The sequence below is a fragment of the Scatophagus argus genome, chromosome 4 (genome assembly GCF_020382885.2).
Source record: "Scatophagus argus isolate fScaArg1 chromosome 4, fScaArg1.pri, whole genome shotgun sequence".
Lineage (NCBI taxonomy): Eukaryota > Metazoa > Chordata > Actinopteri > Scatophagidae > Scatophagus > Scatophagus argus.
In genome coordinates this window covers 2,666,862-2,693,513 of record NC_058496.1, presented here as the reverse complement: position 1 = coordinate 2,693,513, position 26,652 = coordinate 2,666,862, and the positions used below count along the sequence as shown (strand labels likewise).

Sequence of the window (26,652 nt, the reverse complement as noted above, 5' to 3'; positions counted from 1 at the left end):
AAACAATGTCTGCAGCCGTTTGTCTTCCTGGTTTTATTTATGAGAGCAGTGATGCACCAGGGTCTGACTGCTAGCTCTCTCATTAGGCATGAGAGGTGAACGATAGAGGATGCAGGCCAGGAGGTTTAGCAACCAGAACTTGGAGGTTTAGGTACCAGAGCTTGGAGGAGACTGACCTCTGAACTGCTGGAAGGAAGAGAGGTGAGCTGTTTTAGTATGCACCAACCACAGCACCAACACACAGCAGCCAGTGACAGAAAATGACCATAAAGCAATTTTACGGCCAGTGAGAACTGTTTCTTCGGCACTCAAGCTCCAGCAAAGCTCATTTATATCCATATAACGAGGTTGTAGAGCACAGAGCTGCCTGGGGAGAAGGAAATGGTGGAGCTAAATGAAGAAGGACATGCCACCGAGTGTGTGGGGGGAAAAAAGGAGGAAGATCCAAGGTGACAAAAGGGCAAACAAACTACCCCTGTGGAGGGCACATTTATTTTTCCACAAGAAACACACAAACATGCAACAAGATCATCACAATTCAATAAAGACCGATATATTAAGAAGCCCTTTATAGTTTAGTCGTTGTCTCTCAATATCTTGCTTTTAGTTTATCTTTGTGAACCATTAAATAGCAATATGTAGACACTGCTTAAGAGAAATCAAACCACAGAAATCATGATTTGAAGGTGTCAATTAAAATGGGCACTTAAAATGCAAAACATTCAGATCAGATGTTTTACATGTTGTCAAAAGAGTGAGGAGAGCAGCCAAACGCTGTCTCGTCCCCATCTGAGTAAATCAACAAAAAGCTTTCTAACTAACTGGATTAAGATGCAAAACCACAGTGCTAAATCACCAGAAGACCTGGGCGATATCTCTAAAGAAGCCATGACGTTTTCAGATGCAAAAAAGCTATGCGCTGTCAATAAACTTGCTCACAGTTTGGTTAACATGCACCTCTAGGAGAACATTACTGTATTCTTTAAAGGACATGAACCTAAGACTTGTTTACTAGATGCACACTCAGCACACATTCACACACACTCGGACAGACAAACAGATACAAATATATGGTATAGCCACACAAAATGTTAAGGTATCAAAGAAGTACATTTCCCAGTTGACACTCGAAGATAGTACAACTGTAAATACTTCATATGTTCGAACAAAGCGATTTCATCCCTCATTCCACTAATACTCAAATGGAAAATAGTATGGAATGAAACTTAATAAGAGTAATATAGCGATGTTATGTAATAGTTCTTTTAGAGACAATCATTCAAAAAAAGACATCAAAAATATATGTTTTGTAATACACAGAATGTGAACATCCTCAGGTCACGACCCCCTTTGTTTAAAAACCTGGAGGCAGGCACCCCATGAAGAAAACATCCACTGTAATTTAAACCAAGAAATCTGCCTTATTCTTGCTACACATAAATCATGTATTAGATTTAAAAATAGTAAATTGCATAAACGCCATCTCTCTCTCTCTCTCTCTTTCTTAATCAGATACCAAACCATGTTTTATTCATCATAAGTCTGTACACACCTGAAAAGTCTAAAGGGCCTGCATATGTTCTCACTTCAAGGACACATTGAACGGAAAAGTCGAAGAAGCAAACATTTGGATTTCTCTGGTTAATGAAACTTCACTCAACATGGAAAAAAATCCCTGATAGATTGGAAGCTGTCCCATTTTATAAAAGAAGTCAAAAAGGTTGTGACGAAGAAATCTTGAGAAATGGAACAGGCCAAACAATTTTTTAAAGACTTGGGTCAAAATCACACTTTCAAATACTTTTAGTGGTTTGTTTTAGCTTGTAGGTGCCAGAAAGTTGTAGTTTTAAAACAAAATACATGGAAAAGTTGTTCAAAGCCCCTGAAGATATGGATTTGAAATCTCTCTCTCTAAAAAAATAAAAATAAAAATAAAAAGCAGCAATCACAGCTAATGTTTTAGACATCATCCTTTGCGAAGGTTTGTATTTAACTCTTAAAGAGCTAGCTTACATATAAACTAGCTAGCTAGTTGGAATGAGCAAGTACACCTTTATCTGTATCTGTATGTTAAACCAACTAAACTATTTGTATGTTAGTGTTAGGGTGTGATTTAAATTGAAAATAGGTGGTACTTAAATCTTAAGTGACCGGCTGACCAGAAGTTATTAATTTAGACCTGAAATCGATGTGGGTAGATCAGAAGTTGCTGTCTTTGTTAGAAATGAACTTCCCATCCATGTTTCTCATCACAAGTACAAGAGAACTATTTACAGAAAACTATTTACAGATACTTGTTCCAGCCAAGTACTCGCTCAACCCCACTAGCTAACAAGGTACATTGCTAGCTAGCTTCTGAGTAGGCCATTTCATATTGGCTGTGTCTGAGACCAATCAACAAACCATACAGCGGTCAAACTTTTACGAGTAATGTGAGGCAAAAATTCACTTTCAATGTGAAATAACCAAAAATGGTTTAATTTTGGAAGAAAACTGAAATGCATTTATAAGGCCTAGTAAGCTAGTCAGGATTTTAGAGTTAGACAATGACTGAGAAAATAAATTTGATATTCAGCGTACTTAGACAACTAACTGAGCTCCCACCAATCTGCTCCCAGTAGCTAAAACAAACCTTAATAATTATTTGGAGCTTTTATTTTAACCCAGGTGCTCTGTTCTAATCTATGAACTTGCTGACGGTGTCCATTTCCATGTTCTGGACAAGCCTAGAAAGAGAAATGACCCATTTGGGGGTGGAAATGGTCACCTTCATGCTGCTAAAGCCTCCCCACCAATAATAAAAACACATTTATTGTATTTATTGGGTGCCCCAGAGGGGATCAACTACACAGATTCTACATCAAGGTAACAACTGCAGCATACGCTAAGACTACTTGTAATATAAGACGCCCATAACATGTCGTACATATTTCAACAGTCCCTGACATACTGACAAATTCATCTTTGCCAGTTTTCATGTATTTATGTTAACATGTGCCTGTGTATAGATATGTGGGCCAGTCGATTTATATTTTCTATATAGAAGAGTATAAAAATAAATTAAACTTACAACATTGACTCAAATTGAGCTTGAATTTAAAGGTATATCACATCTGCAAATGTATATTATATATATTGTTCAAAGCATTGCAAGCCTGTTTATAAACAACTTAAAAAAAGACAGATTTAGTTGCAATTTAAGACATTTTTTCGAAAAATTAAACAATCGATTAAACAAAACTGTTGCCTCAAAGTGCTATGGAAGACTATGATTCACTTCAAAATTAAGCTCACAGCTGGGTGCCCACACGATAAACCTTACATCAAAGCCCCTGCTCATTAAAATTGATCAGATATATTTATAGAGAATTATACAGCACTGGGTTATCTTTTATCTCAGAGTAAAGAAACATCACAAGATCTCCACCAAGGTCCTTCAAATACTCTTTAGCTGATGGGCATAAAATGTGAATAGGGAAAGAAGAGAGCGCAGGAAGATTTAGTTCCCAGCCAATCACATACTAGACCAACATTTGCATGGTTCCTCGATTTAAGTGCTCTGCTGCTGAGGACGAGGAGGAGGCCAAACATCAGGATCGACCTTAACAACTCTTGACTGAGCTCACACTGGGAACAAGGTGTTTCACTGCTCGCTATAAAAGCAGTCGAGCCCAGTGCACTGCCTAGCAGCAAACAAGCTCACCAGAGACTTGTAGATGGCAGGTGAGCAGGAGTGCTGCCCAAGATGCATCTCCAATGGAAAACTTCTGGGAGTTCGAAAGAAGGCGTCCATTTGTGAGGAGAGTGTTTGGCTTTTCTCCTCAAGGACTACATGCCGGCATATTAATGTCTCAGAGCGCACAATCACACAGTCATGTATGGGCAGCATGATGGATCATGCCTGGGTTTGCTCCAACGGGGAGAAAAACAATGCAGACTTTATATTCACTGAGGTAAGCGTCATCAGCGTGTCAACAAAACAAATGAGTGTAACCTTGGAGCTTGACAAACCCTGCTTCACAACCTCGTAACAAGCATCAAACTGACCGGTAAGATACTTGTTTCATCTATTTCATGTCCCCTCTCGCAGACAGTCTGCAAGGTTAACCACACAACATACGTTTATTACCAAACACTAACGTTTCATAGCCTTTTCAGCTCTCTGGAATCTACTTCATGCACAGCAGAGCACACTTTCATTATCAGAAGTGGAAAATGTCAAAGATCCCAGTGCGACTTTACAGTCACATCACCAATAAGCCAAGATCCTCTCCTTCGAATCTAAGTAAGTTTCACCACTTGTTACAGGACAATACTTAAATTAATATAATGATCAGAAAAAAGGGGAAACAATTGAGGATTAATTCAGAATGCTGAAATTCTCTTAAATTTCTCTTCACAATATCAAGCCACAACTGATCTCTTGACACCTCACCCTGTTGCAGATATTGGCCCCACATTCATTATGCAGCGTTACTCTGGGCCATGCATTCTGCAGTTCAGCATTTATAAATATGCCTTTGTGTAGTTTTGGCCCCTCATTGTTTTACTCTTAAGTGCAGAGGAACACTTTCAGTTTTAATCTAAAAGGGGCTCATTACCATCTACCTGCAGCTACCAACATCAAGACAAAATTCATGAACCCTCTGATAAAATTTGGCATGAACACAACATGCTCAAGGCATGAATCAAAAGACAACAGGGGAATCTTAGGTTACACAAATCAACATATTGATCATAACCATGTTATTTATTTAGCTCCCTTTGCTCTTGTGCCACCATTTCTGCAGGGTTCTTATGTTTGTGGGAGTAGTTGGATGCATGTTGGCCTGTCATGCAGTATCCCCATACTCTGGGAGACGGCGAGGCATGGTGGGTTGTGTTCCTGTGTACCAGCTCAGCTGGACATCAGTCCTTCAGGTTGTCCTCACCGACCCCCTGGGCCGACAGCTCTGTCAGGACATTGTCCAAGTAGTTGGGATCTGGGTAGCCATGGCCGGTCAGATTGGAGCCAAATTCTGTTTTGTGGTGAATCTCATTCCATACCACTGTGTCGGACTCGCCTGTGGTGCTCGACGTGCCGATGGTGAAGATGAGGCGTCGGTCCCAGGCCATGATGAGCAGCTTTAGGACCTGGAGAGACAGAAGAGGGTGGAGGAGAAAGTTATTGTCCCTCATTATTGTAATTTACAATAATGTTGGTCATAATGTTAGTCCTCTTTTAGAACATTTGTTTTGATTTCCCATTATGTTGTGGTGACACATCTTACTCAGAGAACCATGGTTATGCAAGTAACTTACTGTTTTCCCACTTAAAATGGTGTAACTAATTAGCAATTGTCAAACTGAAGCTGAGTCATCCCCAAACTGAGTTTTAATCTCTGTCAAGAATAAATAAAATACAACCACAGATTGCACAAAGGCCCAAAAAGCTTTCGTGTGTGAAGAAATAAATTCAGTGCACTGGAATCCAGCATGGTTTTAACGCTTGGTGAGCTTTTAGAATTTGTTTTTCATTGTTTTCTTGGCGTGGAGCTCACCTTCCTGCCTTTCTCGTTGTCAGGGAGGTAGCAGTGTCGAGGAAACCCTCTTGCACTGAACTTCTTCCCGGGGTTGGGGTGCTCATTGGTCTGGTGAAAATGTCAAGAAGAAAAACAAATGTTACAACTCCTTCTCATCCAGTTACAGATCAATTATGAAGAAAATGTCAACAGCACCCACAGGACAAGCTTTAATGTTCATGCTGCTTACGATGGCCCAAATCATTTGAGAAACAGGCTACTTTAAATATCCAATTATCTCTTAAAACATCATATTTTAGGATGTTGCTGTCATGTCTGGTTTTTTGGTTATGCTTTGTTTTTTGATAGTCCACATGCCATGTTCCATGTTTGTCTCTCATGTGTTTTTCCTGTTTTAAGTTCAGGTTTATGTCATGCCTTGGTTCGCTGTCTTTTGGTTTTTGAGTCCTTGTGTCATGTTCCATGTGTGTCTTGTTTCCATGTATTATGTTCAAGGTTTCTGTCAGGTATGGTCGGCGTTGCTGACGCAGAAAAGGGCTGAACCCCGGTGCAGAGTCAAAAGGCAGGCAAGGCGGGGTGAAGGTCCAAAAACAATAGTTTTTATTTAATTAAGCAAACTCAAAAAAGCTCACTTACTGTGGCAATAATTCCTGCCAAAAGATGGCAAGGCAAAGCAAAGCAAAAGTATCCTGGCAAAACATGGAAGACAAGGAGTAACACTAAGGCAAAATGATTCTGGCATGACATGGAAACAAACACAAACGCTCTGACAAACAGTGGCTGGGAAGACAAGGACTAAATAAACAAGACAACGAGACACAGGTGACACACATTAGGAGGGAGAAAGCAATCAGGAAAACCAAAGTAAAGTTACATGAAAACAGGGCACACAGGGGAAGTGACGCTTTTCAAAATAAAACAGGACATGACAAAAACCTTGAACATAATACATGGAAACAAGACACACATGGAACATAGCACAAGGACTCAAAAACCAAAAGACAGCGAACCAAGGCATGACATAAACCTGAACTTAAAACAGGAAAAACACATGAGAGACAAACATGGAACATGGCGCGTGGACTATCAAAAAACAAAGCATAACCAAAAAAAAACAGGCATGACAGTTGCTTTCAAGGCTCCCGTGTGAAAAAACTGGGAAGATTAAAATTTCACATCATTTTACATCTTATCTTCCCCTCTACCTAGCCCAATGAGACGGGCCAAAAAAACTGACTTTGCAAACCAGCCGAAAAAAGTACACATATAGAGTAAAATTTATTTTACTTTCATATTACATTTTAGTATTGGAAAGAGAAGCAGGAGACCAACAGAAACATTCCCTGCTGATGGTGCTGCTGTGCTGACCTGATGACCCCCCCAGTAAGTCTCCTGGGACACTTAGTCTGCTCTCCTGGTCGAAAAAGGTCATTTTATTGACTCTATTAAAGCTTCTCTCAGCAGTCAGGATGAAACACGCAACCTTCTCACCTTGAAAACATACTCACCTCTCTACAATAATCCATGAAATCTCTTTTTGCACTTTTTTTTGAGAAAAAACTCAGAGAGAGATTTAAGTCCAAAATTGAAGGCCACATGAAGAAAAAAAACTTGGTAATACTCGACGGATTCTTAATGATATAATCATGGCGTAAGTTTTTTATTTGCATATGATGAAAATTTAAAATTTAGACTGAGGTATTTTAATTTTTTAAATCAGCATATATGTACTGTATATAGACATACATATTAAATAATGAATTAATCACGCCAAAATCCTGCAGATTCATAGACAGAGGAAGATAATCATTACACGCAGTCCTAATATAATGACAGCGTCTCTCTTTACGGACTCTGCAGAGTTTATCTCTGCGCAGTGCGCCGCTGTGATCCCTAAGAGGCCTGTTTCCTCAGTGACTTACACCTCACCCTCCTGCACCAACAACCCACTGTCAAACCTAAGCGGATAAGCAGCAGCTGCAGAAAGGGCGCAGATTTAGAGAGGAGAGACAGTGGATCAGGGCACAGAGGCAGCATGGTGGATTTAGCAAAGTGACACGGTTCCAACCTGGATCCCAGCAGGAATGTCATACACGATGCGGATGGTCTTGGAGTCTGGGTAGCCGGGCAGACAGTGGGGGATGACGTGGTACTCCATCTTCCCAGGAGGCTGCGTGCCCGTTTTCTCCCCGTAGATGGTTTTGCATGTCGGACACTGAAGACTTCCGTCCTGGTTTGAGGAAAATACAGTGACGTCATAGACAGAAAGCGGCGGCTGTGGCTCAGAAGGTGGGGCGGTCATCAGTTTGTGTGAATACTTAGTGCTCCTGATGAGCAGCCTGCCATCACTGTGTGAAAGGGTGAATGCCGACTCATATTGTAAAGTGCAATGTAAATGCAGTCCTTTCACCATTTATATAATGGCATTTAATCCAAGAGAAAAATATTGACAGGATCTCTTGTGACTTATCCTTAACTGCTGGACATTTTCAAATGTAGTTTTTCAATGCTCTGACCACAGCAACAGGGACACGTCAAAGCCTGGACAAATAAAACCAAAACTACTAAATCAACATAACTCAAGTGAGAAAATTTGGGGTTTTTTTTTGGAATTTGTGTGACATGGCCCTTTAATAGCTACTGATAAATTGATTTGATGTCATCAGACCAATTACTGTTCATAACGCTGACGGCTGCTCTTTAAATCCTTTTGTATTTGCCTCTTCTGCATCAGCAGTACATTCATATTTCATGCAAGTAAGCTGAACTCCAGTGAGCAGAATTTAAAATGATTTTTTTTACAAAGCACTGTGCTGTCAAGACAGATATGTCTGATCTGATGAGACAATATAAGATTCCCTTCTGTGTACAGCAATACTGAAGCCTGATCGTCTGCCAGCTCCACGCAATTTAGCTGAGCCGTAACACATTCGTGAGTTTATAATTTGAGCCTAGAGTGACACCGTAACGACGTCTGGCTCACAAGCTTTTACTCACCTTATTGCCATTGTTGTACATGGCCACCAGGCACAGCAGATGGTACATGTGGCCACACTTGCCAAGTTTGCCCACCAGCTCTGGCTTGATGCCTTTGTGCTGCAGGATGCCTTCGTAGCCTGATGACATGACCAGCCTTTCCATGCAGATGGTACAGTCCTGGAACAGCCAATCAAAATGCTTGACATAGCTGTGTATTTATGACACTTGAACATTTGGTTGGGACATCAGAGTGCATCTCAGAACAAACTTTTTAAATCCACTGTGTTTTCCTTACCTCATCTGGCAATACTTTAATCTTCTCTGTGTATCGGCGCACCACATCCTCCGGGTTTTTTCCTTGTCACAGAATAAATCGTAAAAGAGATGACCATCAAAGAAAAGCAACCAACCACTTACTTGCACCCACATGCCTCAAGTAAATATGAAAAAAGGCAAGACAGACCACTGGATAGCATTTGCTTTGGCACAAGAGAATAACAGCTTGATGGATGACAAACTTTCAGTAGTTTCTGTAGCCGCTCTGGCCTTGGTGTGACTGCCTCATGTTTCTTTCCTGATAAAAGTGTGCAGGTGAATAGAGTGTGCATGTCTGACGTCGAGGAGGAGGTCACCTTCAAACTGGCACGTAACAACCAGCCATCCCCGTATTCTCTGATAATCCTCGTGTGCAACCAGGCTAGCATGGCTGAGAGCACACCCACAGCTTACACCCCTAATACGCTTACAGGCAACCTCTTTTCCCCCGGAGCCTTTGTTTGCTCATTTTGAGGGACAGCCAGCCAACAGAGGGAGGGAGAGCAGTGGAAAGAGACAGACTGAGCAAAAAAAAAATGTTTAGGTATTAAGAAAGGATAGAGAAGACAGTCGAGGCAGGGAGCTATGGACAGACGGAGGAGAGAAGACAGAAAAAAGGAGGAGAAAGTCAGAAGAGACTCAATTATGCATTTTACGCTATTGCGATTTGATGGCTTCATTAGTCGGATTAAAAGCTTCTCTGACCTTTTTCTGTACAGAAAGCAGAGCAGCATAAGCCCAAAATCTCCCTGCACGAGGAAAAAACACATCTCCATTTCCTCCAGTATGAGTTCACTCTGTCTGAACATTTGGCTGCTGCCTCATCCCTCAATCTACAGCGTCACTGGTAATGTTTCAGAGGCCCGTTATTTCCTAATAGTGTCCTACAGAGAGGCACGTCACTTGGCTTTAATTATAGGAAAAAATACTACTTTTTAGTAACAGTAGGGATGCACTGATACCACTTTTCATCTGATTGTGTACAAGTACTTACATTTGGGTACTTGATGATACTGAATGTTGATATGAGTACTCTCGTTATCACTTAAAGTAAGTAAATTGATTATATAAAAGGGGTCATTAACTACATTTGTTCAAGAATTTTTCCAAACAGACAATGTGGGCGCTGGACTCATCTTTAATCAGACCTAATTAGCTTTTTGTTGTTCATATTTTCACTTCCATGGGTTTGCACATTGCAGGCTGGAGTTTGCAGTCTGCTTTAATTTTGTCATCATCACGTCTACTGCAGTGTCTCCAAACCGCCATCTTACTGTAGCGCCTCCTCTGTCGAGATGCTCAGCAGGTTAAGGTCATGCACAAGCAAAGTGACATCACGTGCTGCTGTATTGCAGCTGCTTTGTGATTAGGAGTAAGGGTACATGAGCACAGTGCCTGAGTGATACCCGACACTGGTATCTGTATTGGTGCATGCATCCCCAGTTGCTCGCATGGCTATAAACTCGTGTTTGAGTTGAGTTAGTTGTTAGGAGTTGTCGATGTTGGGAGGAAACTCCATGAAAGAACTGCTCCGTTTAGCTGGACGCTTTCCTTTCCACCTATGATTAATACCGAATTACGCACTGTGATCTGTTGCAGGAACCTTCCTATAAATTCCTTCTTATTAAATTATAGGAAACCATGGGACCTGTAAAATAATGTGTTGCTGCAGCACCTCCACGGCAATAAGTAATGTAGAGCTGTGAAGGGAATCGTGGTGCAGGGATGGAAGTCCAACAGCCTCACTGATCAATTAGGACAAAAACTCCCCGGGGAGGCCGGCGGTTTCCACGGCTTCCATCGACCAGCACTTATTCAAGCCCAAAGCCATCCAACCAAACACCACATCTCCTCTCAAACCACGCTCAGTGCAACAGTCCTTTGTTAATTAGTTTCCTTTCAACTGATTCTGATTCTGTCAATCTGCAGGTAGTGGACAAACGGTTACAGTAACACTGTTAAAAACAGCTTCGGTTTTGTTTGCACAGTGAACAACAGACTCGCAGACGGCTGACAGGGAAACATCCTGCGAAGCTTGGCAGGACGTCTGCCATCAGTGGTTGGGGTGTGAGGCTCTGCTCAGTGCATTTTGAACGTAAAATACATACATGAAAATACAATGGTGGTCTTCCCTTCTCTGTTTTCCTCCATCTTACCTTTCCTCAGGTGCTTCTTCTTGGTTTTGCGGCGCATGCCGTTGATCCCAGGCACAGGCTTCATGTCGCTCTTGTTGATCGGCGGAGGGTGCAGTATGGGCTTGGGGGCCCGAGTCAGGCAAACCGGCAGACCTGCAGCGCACATCAGGATACCTGTCATACCTGATGTATGTATACAGCACACACACACACAGAGAAGAGTGGAAAAAGCACTCATTGTGAATGTCTGTCAAGATTGACAAGAACGGACTTCCAACTATGACCACAACCACAAGTGTTTTTAGCTGTCTAACCTGCTAGCGCTGGGTGCACGGGTCCAGATCCAGTCAGGTTCTTTACTGGGAGGGCAGGAACCCTGCAAGAGGACAGACAACAGAAGGACTGATGTTTCTAAAGTGCCTCCAGTGGCCAGTCAGAGACACTAGAGTCCACACAAAACACTGATTATATAAAACACTGGTGCTCTGCGTGGCTCAGGGTGCAGTCCATTCTTATTCATTTTGGAAAACAAAATCTAGATTCTTCACATTCTTTAAGTGGTCCTGTGACCTCTAAAATGGACAGTAAGTAGTCCCGATTGTGCACCGCTGTCTTTTATGCCACAGTTGAGAAAACAGCAGCTCGTTCCGCTTTGCACACCACAAAAACACTCGAGTTAAAAATGTCACATGTGCTCCACCACAGAGACAGAGACAACTGCAATGGGATGAGACAGCTTGACTCATGTACAAAGCACAAAGCAGCGGAGCCTGATTCGGGGTGACATCTGGAGAGGCTGGAGTTCGTGGCAAACTCAGACGACAAAGACAGTTGACTTGCGCACTCCTCAAGATCTGCAGAGCGGAGCGGACGAAAGCACTCGAGGCATTAACATGAGCAAGTCAGTGAGTCTGCGGCCTGCAGCAAGAGCCACAGAAGTGCAGAGCTCGTCAGGTTAAAAGCAACTCAACTAACAATCTGATGGAAATGTTGGCCTCATTAGAGCCACAGTTGCAAGCGATATAATATAAATCACGTTAGAATTCAGCCGAGAAGCAAGAAGAAAATCGTACCGGATGTGAACTGGATGTGAAACGATTAGACTCTAATCGTTTAGAGCGTCAGGTCAAATCTCACACGCGTTTCGAGCATCCACAGTAAAGCTACTGTGAGTGGTGTTTACTGTGTCATTGTAGCCTCTTTCAAAGTGTTCCGTAAACAAGTTCTGTCTACGTGTTGCGTTCAGCCAGTCACTCTTAATCTGAGTTTGGTTAGCAGATGGGACACACGGCAAGCTAAAAACTCCAGTGGCCGTGCTCGTTTCTGAGATGTTTTGGCTTCATTTCTGTGGGAGGAAGTGGAGAAGCGTCATCCATTTCTACATCCAGAAGCCATGCGTCCTATCAGCTATAAGATGATGACATTCCAGTGTTGTCCTTGTACCTTGCTGAGCTGCCTCCAGGTGACCAAACAATTCAGAGAAGATCAGCTAATTGTGATATTTTTGAAACCTGCTGTGTTCACTTTTCCTCCGCTGCAACACTGCTTCACGGCAGATTCACATCGGTTGGCTTTCATATGGTCGACATGCTCACACGCTAAGCTAAATCAAAATGATTTAAAAACATTAAATGCAGGAGTTAACTTGGGATATTTTTCTATCATCTTCATAATGAAAATCTCTTTATGCTGATTTTTTGAATCGTGTTGTAAATCTACACAGTTTATTCATCCCACCACACATCTGCACTCCTGCCCCACGCGGCTGGCAGCCATACGGCTTGTGATTGTGTAAAGTACGTGAAAAAGCTGCTCCATGGTGCCACTGCTAACATACTACATGTATATGTTTTAATGACTCTGCCCTCCAGCCACCCCAAAGCAGACACCTGGTCATCAAAAGTATGGAGAATCCCATTAGTCACATTTACTGAAACTGGAACAAGGGCCATCAGCTACCTGCTCGAGAAAATCTAGATGAAAGTCACATGGAATGAGTCACTTGTTAGTTATCTCAGCTTATCTCACACACACACACACACACACCACAGCACTGCACTCACACTTCCAAATCTCTCTGCTCTTTGACCATGAAGCGACTGGCCCTGCAGCTCCCAGGCGCTTCACAAATCCGCATCAAGAGACAGCTTTGGTATTAGCCAGAGCCTCTGTTCCTGTGCCAGGGGAGGGGAGGCCCTTCAGCGAGGCCTGGCTGAAGGGTCCCATCGCATCTCTGGTAGGGACCAAGACACACTGCGTCTCACAGCACTGGACTGAACTCCAGGATCAAATAAATCGAAGTACAGCGATGTGCAGCTGTGACACCTCATGTCAGAAAGTCGAGTTCAGAAGTGTGAAAGACTGTGGCTGCAGGGTTTAGTTTCGACTGCCAGTGACTTCACACCTTCAGCCGCAGTGGAGGAATTAGTGGGTGAACAAAAATTAAAAACTAAGGCGTTGATACTTCACGGCACACAGCTGCCCATCGCTCAGTGAGAGCACCAGACACAGGATGGCAGCTGATTGTGCCCGTCTGAAGGGTGAGGGGGGGCTGGAGGAAGTGACACCTCACATATTCGACTCCTACTCGATAAACAAAACAAATAAGGTGGTGCCCGGTGGGAGAGCTCCTCCTTCATTTAAACACGCACTTAGGCCGAAACCTCATCAAAACATGCCGAGAAGACCCCCCTTATGAGCGCTTGTATTATTTAGGTTGTTCACGGAGAGCGCTGTGATCAAAACAGTTTCCATTAGCAGATGAAATGGGACAGCACACCATGAGAGCCCTTCACACCTTCTCAGTGCGCACACTCCTGTAAGCACACACACACCATCAGGAATCCATATCATGGCATTAATTAGCAACACCTCTCATCTTCATTGCTTTCCCGTCCCAGCAAACATCTCACTATCAGCCGCTGCTGCATCATAAATATGCAACGTTGATGAAACAGCTGCGCACTGCGTGACCCCGCAACGACCAAAATAACAATCAGCAGCAGCAGCAGCAGCAGCAGCAGCTTCTGACGATCATTATCTGCTAGCCTGAAAGAAACAGGCTAACACACTCATCCACAGCGGTTGATTTTTTTACTAAACGCACAGATCCACATCCTGCAAACAGTTTCCCCATTGCGCTGTACCTCATTACGTCTGCTAAGCTTGAGATTTCTTATCTCCTGCGCTGCACGATTTGTGCTTGCACAACACAAGCCAGTCAACCTGTGGCCTGCGAGCGCACCGCGCATCTCGTTCTGCAGCTCTCTTCCTGTCCTGGCGTGTTTTCTTTTGGAAATGCGCCCCTCTGGAGGCGCTCACCCCGCCCTGAGCCACCGCCTCTCAGCCTGCTGCCCATCACTAACGCTGGATGACTTCAGGGGTTTAACTCTGGCTTCAGCTCTCCTCGCTCTCTCATTTGTCTGAACACACCATCATCACTGTTCTCCACGAGTGCAAAGTGGAGTCTGTATCATTTGTCATTAACAAACTGTAATTTTTAAGCTAAAAGAAAAAAAATCAATCTGAAGCGTATCCAGTGATCCTGAGCAATACGCTCTGTTGGCTCCTGCTCAGTTCTCGCACGTAATTAGACCTCCTCATCGGCGTAAACAAGAGCAGACCTTTTCCCTCTCCGACACTGCAGATCCAGCACTCAAGTTTTGACAAGGGCGCACTCAGCGAAGCGCACTGAGCCTCAGCGAAGCGCACTGAGCCTCGTCACCTCTGCGCTTCTTTCGCCCTGCCAACTCTAATTTCTCTCTCCCTCCTGACCCGTGTTGGCTTCTTCGCTCCCTTCTGTCCATCTTCTCTGCTAAAGGATCTCCCGCGGTGGCATTTTTTATGTCTAATGCTGTCATTTGTGACCTGAAACAAATTAAGTGATAAATCCAGCTCCTACTCACCTAACCCATTAACACTACATTAATTACGGCCTGTGTCGGGTCAGGGTGCGGGGGTCGCCTTCTCTCCTCTGTGCTGGCCGTCCTTCCCTGAGGGGAATTTCCGGGAGGACTTAATCAGACTGAGAGCGATGTGATTCCCCAAATAGAGAGACCACATTAGGCCTAGTTAGGAAAGTGCTGACGGAGGACTAATATCTCCTCATCTGTTTATTATGCACCATAAAGACGGTGAAAGGGGGGCTGGAGGGGAGAGAACTGCTTGATTGTATATTGATGTGGGCAGCAGGAGGAAGCCCCCCACCCCCCGCGCCCAGGGGTGTTTACAATGTGGGTAACGCGCTTTACAACGCACCTGAAATGCCCAGAGAATAAGCGTTAATGACAGCGAGAATTTCCAAATTGCATCAGTTTGGTCCACATGAGTTCTCATGATTTATTCATCAATTTCAATATTAATTTTTATCCTCTGGTCAGCGGCAGAGCAGAGCAGAGCTGCAGCCCACTGAGGGACACTGATGTGTGGCCCTCCAGTCAGGAGGAAACACAGACAACAGCAGCCTGCGCGCGCGCGCACACACACACACACACACACACACACACACACACACACAGTCTAAAGAAGACTGGACTTCTTCATCTTCCTCAGTGTCATCTTTCACTTTTCTCCATGTGATCAGGCTTTGCACAGGAAGCAACTCTGCACTGTACTTCTGTGTGAGGAAACGCTGCACAGATCTTCAGTAAACACCAAAGTGCATGAAGAAAGTGCACGAGGAAGTGGTTTGACCTGAGAAAAATCCCCAGAGAGCTTGTGAAATTGTTTCTGTTCATTCAAGTTTCATTATCTTTAAGACAGACAGATGACACAACATTAGATTATTATGACTAATATTATCATATCGTGGCAAGACATCTCATATCGAGAGACTGCGGTTCACGTTTTATTTCATCTCACCAAAATTTTTCACAGAATTTTGTTTTAGACCTCTGTCACTTCACTTTAGCCGTCCTCTGCTCAACATTTATAAACAGCATGTAAGCATTTAATAAATGTTTACACTACAGTGTGGTTGTAAGCAGACATGAATGTTTATTAATGCATTTGTCAACCACTTGAACTCCTCCTGTGGGCACCGGTTGGTGGAGGCTGGTGTGTAAACAGATCAAGTGTCTAAACTGGTTAGAAACTAGAGGTTAACTGATGGGGATTATAATGCATTATGACTATCTATAGTCACCTGTACACACCTCAGCAATCAGCTGTCATAAGGCCTCATAGTCTGCTCATTAATCGCTTATGAATCAGCACAGATTCTTTTCAACGCATGCAAATGCATCACACCTTACTGACCATCAACAGTGAAACGTTTTGATGAAGCCTGCAGTGTCACAGATGCATCAGCATGTACTTCGCTTCACCCAACACCTTCAGTGACAGCTGGTGTCACCGAGCGCTTTTCACAAGTCACGATTCTACCACTTAATCGAGAAAGTTATTATCAGATTAATCAGTAATGAAAATAATCTTTCATGGCAGCCATGCTGTATGTGTTACTGGAAGGTAAATAAGAGAGACACCAACCTTTTTGTGCCTTTTGTGTTTCTGGCGCAAGCAACAGTGTGATAATTCAAGAGAAAAAAAATCAATGGCAGCCTGCAACAGTCGCAGCTATATGTTTTCACAGGTCCTCAGATCACAGCAGATAACATGTACAGGCAGGAAGTGGTAGGCTGTGTCAGTGCGGTGAGGAGACTGACGTGTTCACATGAACCAGCAGATGGCGCCACTTATGATACTCGTGCAAACAAAACGGATGCGTGAAACAACTCAACCATCCCCACTCACAGTGGCTTCTTGGAACAATAAAAAGATCAATATTTGATCTGCAGACTGATGATACACGGCTCATAAAAACATACTGTGCTGTGTTAGCTTATGCAAAGATGACATCAATCAGAGTGTTTTTCTGAAGTCGTAACCGTTCACATGTTCACACAGCAGGAACAGGCTGGTGATCAGAGTATGGGTGTTTGTGCACTGGTGTAAATAAGTCACAGCGTGCCGTGTACTGGCCCTGTACCCACAGCAGGTACATCAGGGTGTGAGTGTGTGAAAAACAGATCTGATGTTTTACATTCTGTGTGGGTTCCTCTGTCATTGGTCTGTGGGAATTTACAAGGGAGTTCACATTTCTGTGTGTGTGTGTGTGCGTGTTTGTTCTCATGTCCTGTTGTGCGCACGTTAACCACATTCATCCTGTATGTTGAGCCACTCGCCTGGGAACAGACATCTCACCGCTCGCTGCCTCTTCCTCTTTCGCTGGCGCTCACTCACTCCGGCTCTCCTGAAACCCTCCACGCTGAGAGGTGAAAAAGTCACAGCTCTGCACACACCTGAGCTTTCCCTGAATTCTTGAAATACAGACTCATCCTATGCTGCTTTCCTCTATCACACATACCTTTTTGGCACAGGGACACGTCATTTCCCACCTGCTCCTGCACTGTGTGAAACAAGGTCATGGCCTGCTATGATGAACCAAAACCCTTTCCTTTCAGTGACACAGAATTAGGCCACAGAAAGTGTGCCCGGGTGAAGGACGGTATTATTCAAACATGCGGTAAGTGTGTCTCTCCCCATGAGCGACGAGAACAAAATGGAATCAAATTAGATCAGGAGAGGGTTTATTTTAGTAAAAGAAAGCAGGATAGGGGGCTGAAGTATCGGTTACAACGCTAGACACACTTCTTTTCCTCGCCTCCTTTTGCTGAATCGCTCAGAGGTCAGAGCGCTCTGCTGAAGCTCCCATTTTTCCTTGATCCATTATTCATTCTTCCCCAGTGGAGCTCTGCCTCCATGGCAAATAGGTTTCCACAGCTACCCGAGAGCTACACACACACAGATCCAGATACCCTACGAGACGACGTCAGACTCTTTCACATCCCGTGACACAACAAGCACGCCGTGATGTGATAGTAACAAATTAGTTCAAAGCCGAAGCGGCAGAATGATGAGAGGAGCTGCAGTATTTCACGCCTATCGGGGCCCATGTAAGCTCATTATGAAGCGGTAACCATGGCAAACACGCATACGAAAGAGAAGGCACATAGAGCAGAATCAGGAGGCTTTTTCTGCCGATCCATTGATCGGCACGTTAATGAGAGGAGCCGTAAATGAGCAGAGAGAGAGAGAGAGAGAATGACAGAGTACAACACACCAGACACATGCAGGCTGAAGCTCTGTGGAGAACACAAGCGGAAACATCCCCTCATCGCCTCAGCCGAACCGTAAATTCAACTGAATCAGGTTACTGCAGGAAATCCAGACAAGAAAATAAGGGGAGTGCAGCACTGCAAACATCATTACCCTGGTGGGATGGCTCCTCTGGCAGTGCCCATGGACATGCGCTGGGTGCCCGGACGGTTCAGGTTGTTCTGTCCGTTGATGGTGAGAGCGTGGTGGCCATGGGCGGATGAAAGAGATGCCATCACGGGGGAACAAGGGAAGTTGGCAGAGGATAGCGGCAACTGCACCTGCTCAGCTTTGGCTTGCCCACCTCCCACACTTATGTTATTGTTGTTGGTGCCGGAGGAGGCGGATGTCGGGGACCATAAGGACGTCCCAGCAAAGGTGTTGCTCTGCCGCACCACAGTGAGAGTTCCTGCAGCACCCGGGTTGCCCGTTGTGCCTCCGTAGAGCTTACGCCGCTGAGAGGCCAGAATGGCGTTAGAGGCGGCTCTCGTGCTGTTGACCAGGATGCACTGCTGGCAGGAGCAGGGCTGGCCGGAGCTGGCTCCCACCGGCCAGGACTGCGACTTGGGGATGGAACCCATGATGAGGGGGTAGGCCAGGTCCATGCGTCTCCGCAGGCGTCGCTTGCGCTGGCTCTGCCTGTTGGTCTGAGCCATGCTGTTGAAGTCGATGAGGTAGCAGAATCCCAGAGAGGTCAGGTCAAGCCAGGGGTGCTGCTTCTCATAGGCGTTCTGGATGGTCACGCAGATCTCCATGTCGTAGGGCGTCCACGAGCCGTTGTCGTTCTCCCACTCCCACACCACCCCTTTCCCCGGGGCAGACGACGGCTCGTAGAAGTTCCTCTGCACTGGTCTCATGGTGCCTAAAAGAAAGATACAGAGGGGAGAAAGATCATGAGGACAGTCGCTCTGGTTCTCACTGCTACAGCACATACGAGAGTGAATCCACCTGCGTGAGTCAAGCTGGCTTTTCAGACCATTTGTTATGCTCAGCTACTACTCGTGTCTGTACAAGCAGGCCGCTCAAAGCAGAAGGGACCGCCAATAAACATCTGCACCATGTTCTGCATCTTAGACTCCTGTGGCCGCATTAGAGACTCCGTCATTAAAAGTGCACATTTAGTCACTATTATAAAACTTGGGGACTTGCAAGAGACATTAAAAAAGGAATCATCTTTAATTCTGATGATGTCAATATGGTTTCCTACACAAACTTTAATTTTTAGCTTAATTTATTCTACTTAACTGCTTTGTCAACAGGAAGGAATTGAGATCTTGCGTAAAATTAATATTTGACATATTTGTGTCGGAGATAAATCAGAAAAAGTGTCTGTACTTTAATGGTGACATTAGTCTGAGGGAAGATTTTAATGTTCCTTCAGTTCCAGGCTCTCAAGTCAGCAATCCGACCGACTGCTGGAGATGGAGTGTCAACACTTCACTGCTACCTGCTGCAAACTGCGAGAAGCTCTGACTGCGTATTAAACTGCATGCATGGCCTTTCAGGGCATCACACCCACAAGCTCCTCCTGTCTCATCGCGCATGGTGACAGGAAGACCGCGAGCTTTGTGCCTCCGTCCCTCTGCTGATGGCCACTCTGCTCCCACCTCCATTATAACACAATTACTGTAGTCACATGGGAAATCAGGACACCTTAGCCGATCCATCTCCCCGCTGCACGTCAGCAAGGGTATCCAGGCACTCCTGCGCTCGGCGGAGACCATCCGCCCCTCCTTCCCCCACCTAATTTAACGCATAAATGCACACCCCTGCCAGGGAGGACCGGGGTGATAATGGAGGGATGGGAGTGTGTGCAGGGGATGGATGTGTGTGGGAATGACTAGAGGGGTTGGTGGGCTGCAGAGGTAACCCCTCATCCGGCAGCTCGGTGCTGGCACCAGAGAATAAAATGCATCAGCAGAATCAGCAAGTCTGACCTTGAGTCTCTGCTGCATACTGCTGCTAAAAGACTCGGCTTGACGGCTAATTTCATTTGGACCGGCTGAGAACCACACACACACGCACGCACACACACACACACACACACACACACTCACACTCACAGATGACTGCTCAGTGAGCCAGCTGCCTGAGTCTCTCACGTCTTCAGTCAGCCAGCCATGCATAACTTTCTCTGCCAGTTGCGTCCATGCCTGCTCTCTCACAGCTTGCTTGATTTCTTAGATTTTCTCCAAAGACAAAAATAGTCATGATTTTCCTAAATGGATTTCAAAATAAAACACTCACTGATTTCCTGAAAGTTAGTAATTTCCCCTGTACTTTAAGTGCCCCGCACACCACAAGTCTGGACCCTTTATCGCTGTGGCTCCTCGGGGATGCATTACGCTCAACACTTTGATGGCTGCGTGTTTCTGGCCACGATCGATGGCGGCGCAGCTCTTCACAGTCTTGCTCAGTGGTAAGTTTAACACAAGTTTCATAAATATTTAAATATGTGGAGATGTTTTATTCCCAGGCATCAATTTAAACATCTCGACTTCGGTGAGGGGACATGAGCGGCGTCGGTCTTTGAAAGCGTATTAGTGCTGGTAATTGTTCATGAGAGGCCTGGCACAGCAGCTCAGTCCAGTGGGCTCAGAGGGATGGCAGGTTGGTAGTCACATTTCATCAATGGTTAAAGAGGAGGGGGGCACCTGAGCCACTCAGCCCCAGTTTGTGACTCTGCTGTATGTATTTCAGCAGATTTTCAGGAAAATAAATTTGTAAATTTCCCCACTGTGGGACTAGTAAGGATTAACTTAGCTTATCTTATCTTATCTTATCTTGTCTGAGATGAGTGTAAATTGTTTAACAAGACTTACTGCTGTTCTGAATGCATTTTCAGAATCCTCAACACTTAGCTAACCATAAAAACTCGAGCTTTTGAACCCGGTTTCAGGTTTCAGAAAATCAGATGCCTCTGATAATTACTCAGTGCCAAATGTCTTTATATAATTCCAGTTTATGACAACTTGTGGCCATTTTACTAATTAACAAGTTTGATATTTCTTCTTTAATCCTCACAAAAACAAATGTTAATTTCTGAAAAGGGATGTTGCTGTTGAGTTTTTCAGATGTATTTTTTGGTGTTTTGGGCATCACAAGTTAAGTGTCATCTAGTTCCAATATGTTCAAGAGAAGGCAAACGTCTCCACAGCCCACACCTCCAAAGCTCTGCAGCTCAAACCAAAACAGTCTACATGGATAAACACTACAGGTAAGATGAAGAACCATGTATTTTTGGGTTGAAGTGTAACAGTATTGTTACCAACTGAAACATGCTTGCATTGTTCTGCAACATAAGAGTCCTGAGGCTTCATGTGGGAAGTCTGATTCAAAACACACGGCCTGGAACTCTGCTAACCGCCATGTGCCTGCCCCTGCCAAAACCAGGACTGGGATTGTTCATGTCCTCCCCGTGAGCCTCTGCTCTTCCTAACAGGAAACCAAGCGAGAGTGGCCACTTCCTGTCTGACCCTGTGTGCCTTCTGCAGTCATCTTTCCTGTCCTCCTCTCACTTCCTCTCGTCCTCGCTCCCATGATGTCCTCAAGCTGTCCTTGCCCGACACCAGTGTGGTTACCCTCGGGTGAGCTGTGGCTGTGTGATGCATTGCCACGTCAGGCCTCGCAGTGGGACTCTAACCCCGCCGTCACACAGGGCCAGGTGGGTTCAGGATGAGCTTGGCTGCCCTCTCACATCTTAGGTTGACTTCCTGCAGTCGTGTTCGCTATATGAGACCACGCCAATCTCCTTCCTTGACAGCTTTGCTTTCCTCTGGAGGTGAAGGAAGGTCTCTCTGATTCACTCTCTTACATGGAAGGACATGTAACATTACATTGTAACATCCTTGAGTGCCCTCAGAGGCCTGCTGCTGGGAAAGACAGCAGATCGGCAGGCTGATGCTTTGTGGATGCTTTTTCAGAGCCGTAAGCCAATTAAAGCACATGTGCTATCTGTATACTGCTGCATATTTCAAAGGCAGACAGTGTAGTCTGGCAAAGTTTTAGTAGACACAAAACATGATCATCATTGTCATTATTATTAACAACTCTTGCATGCTGTAGTCACACAAAATAACTGATAAGGAAAAAAGAAGAAGTGAAATTGTGCCTTTGACACAGAGGGACCGAATCTCTCTTTGCTAGAGCTCATCTACGAGGCAAAACCGCTTCAGTCCACACAGTGAGCAGTAAATCCTAAATCTAAATCTGTCACCGAGGTTATTGATGTGTGTGTGCCTCTCACTCTAACACCCCTGCGGTCACACAGGAAAGTGTGATAAAAACACCCTTAATGGAAACTGTGATGTGCAGCCCAGGCCTGGCCACACAAAAAAAATGGGCCTCTGAAAATTGAATGTGCTTTATTTCTCTCCTGCATCGACGCATGCAGAACGCCTTTGCTGTTATCAACATCATGCGTCTCCTGCACTGATGCCACCTTCCTCCTAGCTATTCACGTTAGCCGTTAGCCTCCGGGGCATCGCTTGTCTTTTCAGCCTGGCTGGGAGCAGCTTCCTGAGCTGACTGACAGATTGTCAGATTATTATTTGGGTCCGAAGCCCTCGCCTGCTCCTGATGTGAATGTGCAATGAAATTCACTCCAACAGCAGCTAGCAGTTTGTTCAGATCAGTAGCCAAGCCACTCGTCGTGCACTTCAGACATTTTGATATTTTGACGTTGAGTACAAAAATGGACTCATGATATGATTTAAGTGGCTTCAAAATAAAATATGATTGTCACCGCTTGTGTTGACATGAATGCAGTTACTGCTGCCCTCCATCAGCGCCCCCACAAAGCTTCCCTCTTTTCCCCTTACCACAGCTCAGCACCTGAAAAGCTGCAGCAAAATGCATGATTTTCAGCCTTTGTTGTCACAGTAAAACTCAGGAAAGGTTTTGTTGTCCTGGAGGCCGTCCCTGGGGTTGGGAGTAGTGGGAGGAGGACGGCGGTGGCGGTGGTGGAGGGGGGGTCGCCCGCATGTGAACGTTCCTACTACTGCTTTCCCTGAGCACAGAGTCAACTCATCTGATCTGCTGCTGACGCCAGCTTTCCCCTCGCTCTCCACCGTCTCTCCTGGCTCCTCACCAGCACCATCTCGCTGAGCCATTCCTCACATTTTCCACTCTGTCACTCACTGGACCCCATCCTGCTCTCACACAACTCTTGGACTGAGAGTGGAAGCCTGTGTGGTTGAATCAGAGCCCACATCACCTTGTAGTTAATACTCTGCTGCTGCTGCTGCTGCTGCTGCTGCTGTGGGAGGAGAGGCAGACGAGAAGCGCCCGGATCAAGCTCTATAATACATCCCTATAATTGACAAGCCTCATCTATTTCCCCGGGGCTGCGTTGAGCCTATTAAAAACATAGTGCAGCATTTTTCCTTTTAACTACAGAAGGAGAGAGGCCAGTAACAGGTCCAGCATCATACGGCTCAGTGCTGTCTGAGAGGTATTTAAAGCTGGCTAATTTATGGTCTCTGCAGGAGAACAGGCAGACCTCTGACAGAGAGGACAAGCAGTATGTACAAAGCATCCCACCCTTTTCATATTACCTGCATTTGTATGTTACTGTGAAGGCGTAGGGTGAGAAGAGAACTGAAATGTCACTGAAACTACTGAAGTGCAACACTAAATCACTGCACTGTGAACAGACGCTGGTGACATGCTCTGTTTTGCACCTCAGCCACATGTTTGTTTGGTGGTAAACTTTTCCTGTTCTCACAACATACACTATCAGGACAAAAATATTGGGACGCCTGACCATTTCACAAACAGGGACTTTAATGACGTCTCATTCTAAACACACAGACAGCTTTGCAGCTCTAACAGCTTCCACTCTTCTGGGAAGGCTTTCCACAAGACTTTGGAGTGTTTCCATTCATGCAGCAGAGCATTTGTGAGGTCACACACTGATGTTGGGCCAAAAGGCCTGGCTCACAATCTCCGTTCCAGTTCATCCCAAAGGTGTTGGATGGGGTTGAGGTCAGGGCTCTGTGTGGGCCAGTCAAGTTCTTCCACACCAAACTCATCCAACCATGTCTTTATGGAGCTTTGCTTTGTGCACTGGGCACAGTCATGCTGGAATAGAAAAGGGCCTTCAACAAACTGTTGCCACAAAGTTGGAAGCATAGCATTGTCCAAAATGTCTTGGTGTGCTGAAGCATTAAGATTTCCCTTCACTGGAAGTCAGGGGCCGAGCCCAAACCTTGAGGAACAGCCCCATAGAGAGGGGTGTCTGGATATTTTTGTCTGTGTAGTGTAGAAGACAGAAGGTCTGTTTCACTGTGTTGAAACAATCAACTTTAGATCAATGAACTCAGACGTGAAACAACAGAGAATGTGAGGGTCTCTTTCTAGATGAACTCATTTGCACACATTCTCACCAGTCGCACAATGAGAAATTAATCACAGCAGCGGCAGGAGCTTCGGTTTCCATGTGAGCTTCAGCCACAGCTCGTCTCGCCTGTGAAACACAACATCCCCCTTCAGTGGCTTCTTGTAATGTGAAAAACAAGTTACAGTAAACCACAGCATTGTTCTCGATCTTCCCTCAATTTTACTTCCCCGAACACCTTTCGCACTGCTGTTACATCGACACTGACGTCTCTCTAATTATGAAACAGAAAAGTCCTCCTTTTCCAACAGATGAAAGCCCTTCAGAGAATCACAGAGAATCACTTCCTCACGTAGACGTGCAGTGAAGGAGAAAGGAGTAGAACAAAACACGTGCATCACAAATGTAATCAGGGTGTGCAGTGAACCTCAACAGATGAAACAGAGTGGACTCTTCCTTCATCTTTCTTCAAATGTGACTGAAATATCTCATCAGATGTTGGTTGGATTGTATTGCCGACTGACACTGGAGTTTTGAGGCTGATGCTGATCAGTATTGGAGTGTGTCCTGGCTGGTTTATCAGTCCAGCTCTACTGGGAAAGTTTGGTCCACATGTTAATGTCCCCCAGAGTCCTCAGCTTTTTCTTTAGCGTTTTCTTTTTTTATTTTAAAGTCTCAACAAAGATCCAAAACAAATTGCGATGACATTTGGTTTTCCCGGAGCCCAGAGGCTGAAGTGTTTTTCTAGCATCACTTAGAAATCTTTATTGTTATTATTTATTTATCCAGTGAAATAAACATGTTTAAAGTGGCAGACGTTAATTTTGATGATCCCATGACTTTTGATTTGCTGCCATTATCAGGTTAAATTTTTGTCTAACACTGAACTGTCTTTGTGCTGACTACCTCGTGATAGTCACAACAAGCGTGATGTTTATTTCATTTAATAATCTGTAGCGTTTTAATGTTTTATTCTTGGTACTTTCAGTCCTGCATGATGTTAACTTGTGTGATGTTATTTTTGTCTGTTTCGGTGTTTTGGTTGTGCTGTGTGAGCCACTGTATGTTTGCATGAAAGGTGTAGAAATAAAACTGTGTTGTGCTGAAGGAGGTATAAAATCTTTTTGGTTGTGTGGTGTTTTGGCGACGGAATTCCTGTGTTAGATTTCACTTTGGTCTCACTGGCAGCCACACACACCTGTTTTCAGCGTGAATCCCTGCTAAGTCTTGTCGAAGAATGTCTTAGTGTTATAAAGCCATCTTGGCTGCACCTCCTCCCCAGCTTCATAACCCTCATAACCACGAGCGTAAGCCCTCTCCTGTGGCAACACGATTTGGTACACGGGTTTCTTATTTTTCAGTCAGTGGAAGTTGTTCTTCATTTCATTTAACAGTTAATCAGCTTTTGTTCAAACAAAAGACGTACAGAGCTGTAAGCAGCACAGGCCATGAATTATCACCACAGCCTTCGGAGTATCTTACATATGAATAGTGAGCACAAGATAAATATGCTAATAAATTCTACAGTATGGGGGAAATAAAATAATTGAAGCACGTTTGATGTTTTCACATAAACCCCAAAGCACAGCGTGAAAAAAAAAAGAAAAAAAAAGAGGACTTTCATCTCCCAAAAAGGCCTTCACAAACAATCAACCCATGCTGGCCATCAGAGATGATGAAGAGACAGAATCCTGCAGAGCCGTTAAAAATGCATCACACACCAAGAGAAAACATCTGGCTCAAAAAGACCCCATACTACGTGGATATGATAACAACTTCCCATTTAAACGCATGCACCGCTGAGGCTCTGGCCTGCTCAAAAGGCGTTGTCATACCTGCACATCAAAGTCGGAGAGATCTGTAAGAGAATTATCTGCTCATTAATGAATACCCGCAGATCAGAGACCAGAATAATGAGGATGACAGTGTGGCATTAAGCTGGTTTAACAGCATTATATGTTACAATATCACAGCTCCCGCGCTCCTCTCTCGCAAAATCACACATTAAAGCCCATTTTCTGTGCCGAGATGACACTTTAGTCTTCCCAGAATGCAGTTCTTTATAATGAGTTACAGTATGCTGAATAGCGACTCGGATTCCCTCAAGCATCCTCGTCCTCTTTGTCGGCAAACGTGATGGATGAACAAAAGCCAGGGGAGCCGCCGCTGGCTGGGAGGCAGGGGGAGAAAGAGGGTGATGGAGGAGAGA

At 44.7% G+C, this 26,652-nt stretch overlaps 1 protein-coding gene across 3 annotated transcripts in view; it reads right to left on the bottom strand.

Moving 5' to 3' along the window:
- Nucleotides 1-450: 450 nt before the first annotated feature.
- Nucleotides 451-26,652, bottom strand: part of dtx1 (deltex 1, E3 ubiquitin ligase) — a 40,850-nt gene continuing 14,648 nt past the window's right edge. For 2 of the 3 annotated variants that reach the window (XM_046386822.1, XM_046386821.1), the window contains exons 3-10: nt 18,221-18,968; nt 11,266-11,327; nt 10,973-11,134; nt 8,797-8,858; nt 8,520-8,678; nt 7,591-7,752; nt 5,541-5,630; nt 451-5,133 (exon numbers count right to left, since the gene is read on the bottom strand). In XM_046386822.1, the coding sequence (XP_046242778.1) occupies nt 4,909-5,133; nt 5,541-5,630; nt 7,591-7,752; nt 8,520-8,678; nt 8,797-8,858; nt 10,973-11,134; nt 11,266-11,327; nt 18,221-18,968 (1,670 nt within the window). In that variant the 3' untranslated portion in view covers nt 451-4,908. The remainder of the gene's footprint in view (nt 5,134-5,540; nt 5,631-7,590; nt 7,753-8,519; nt 8,679-8,796; nt 8,859-10,972; nt 11,135-11,265; nt 11,328-18,220; nt 18,969-26,652) is intronic. The other variant, XM_046386824.1, reaches the window with a different exon arrangement.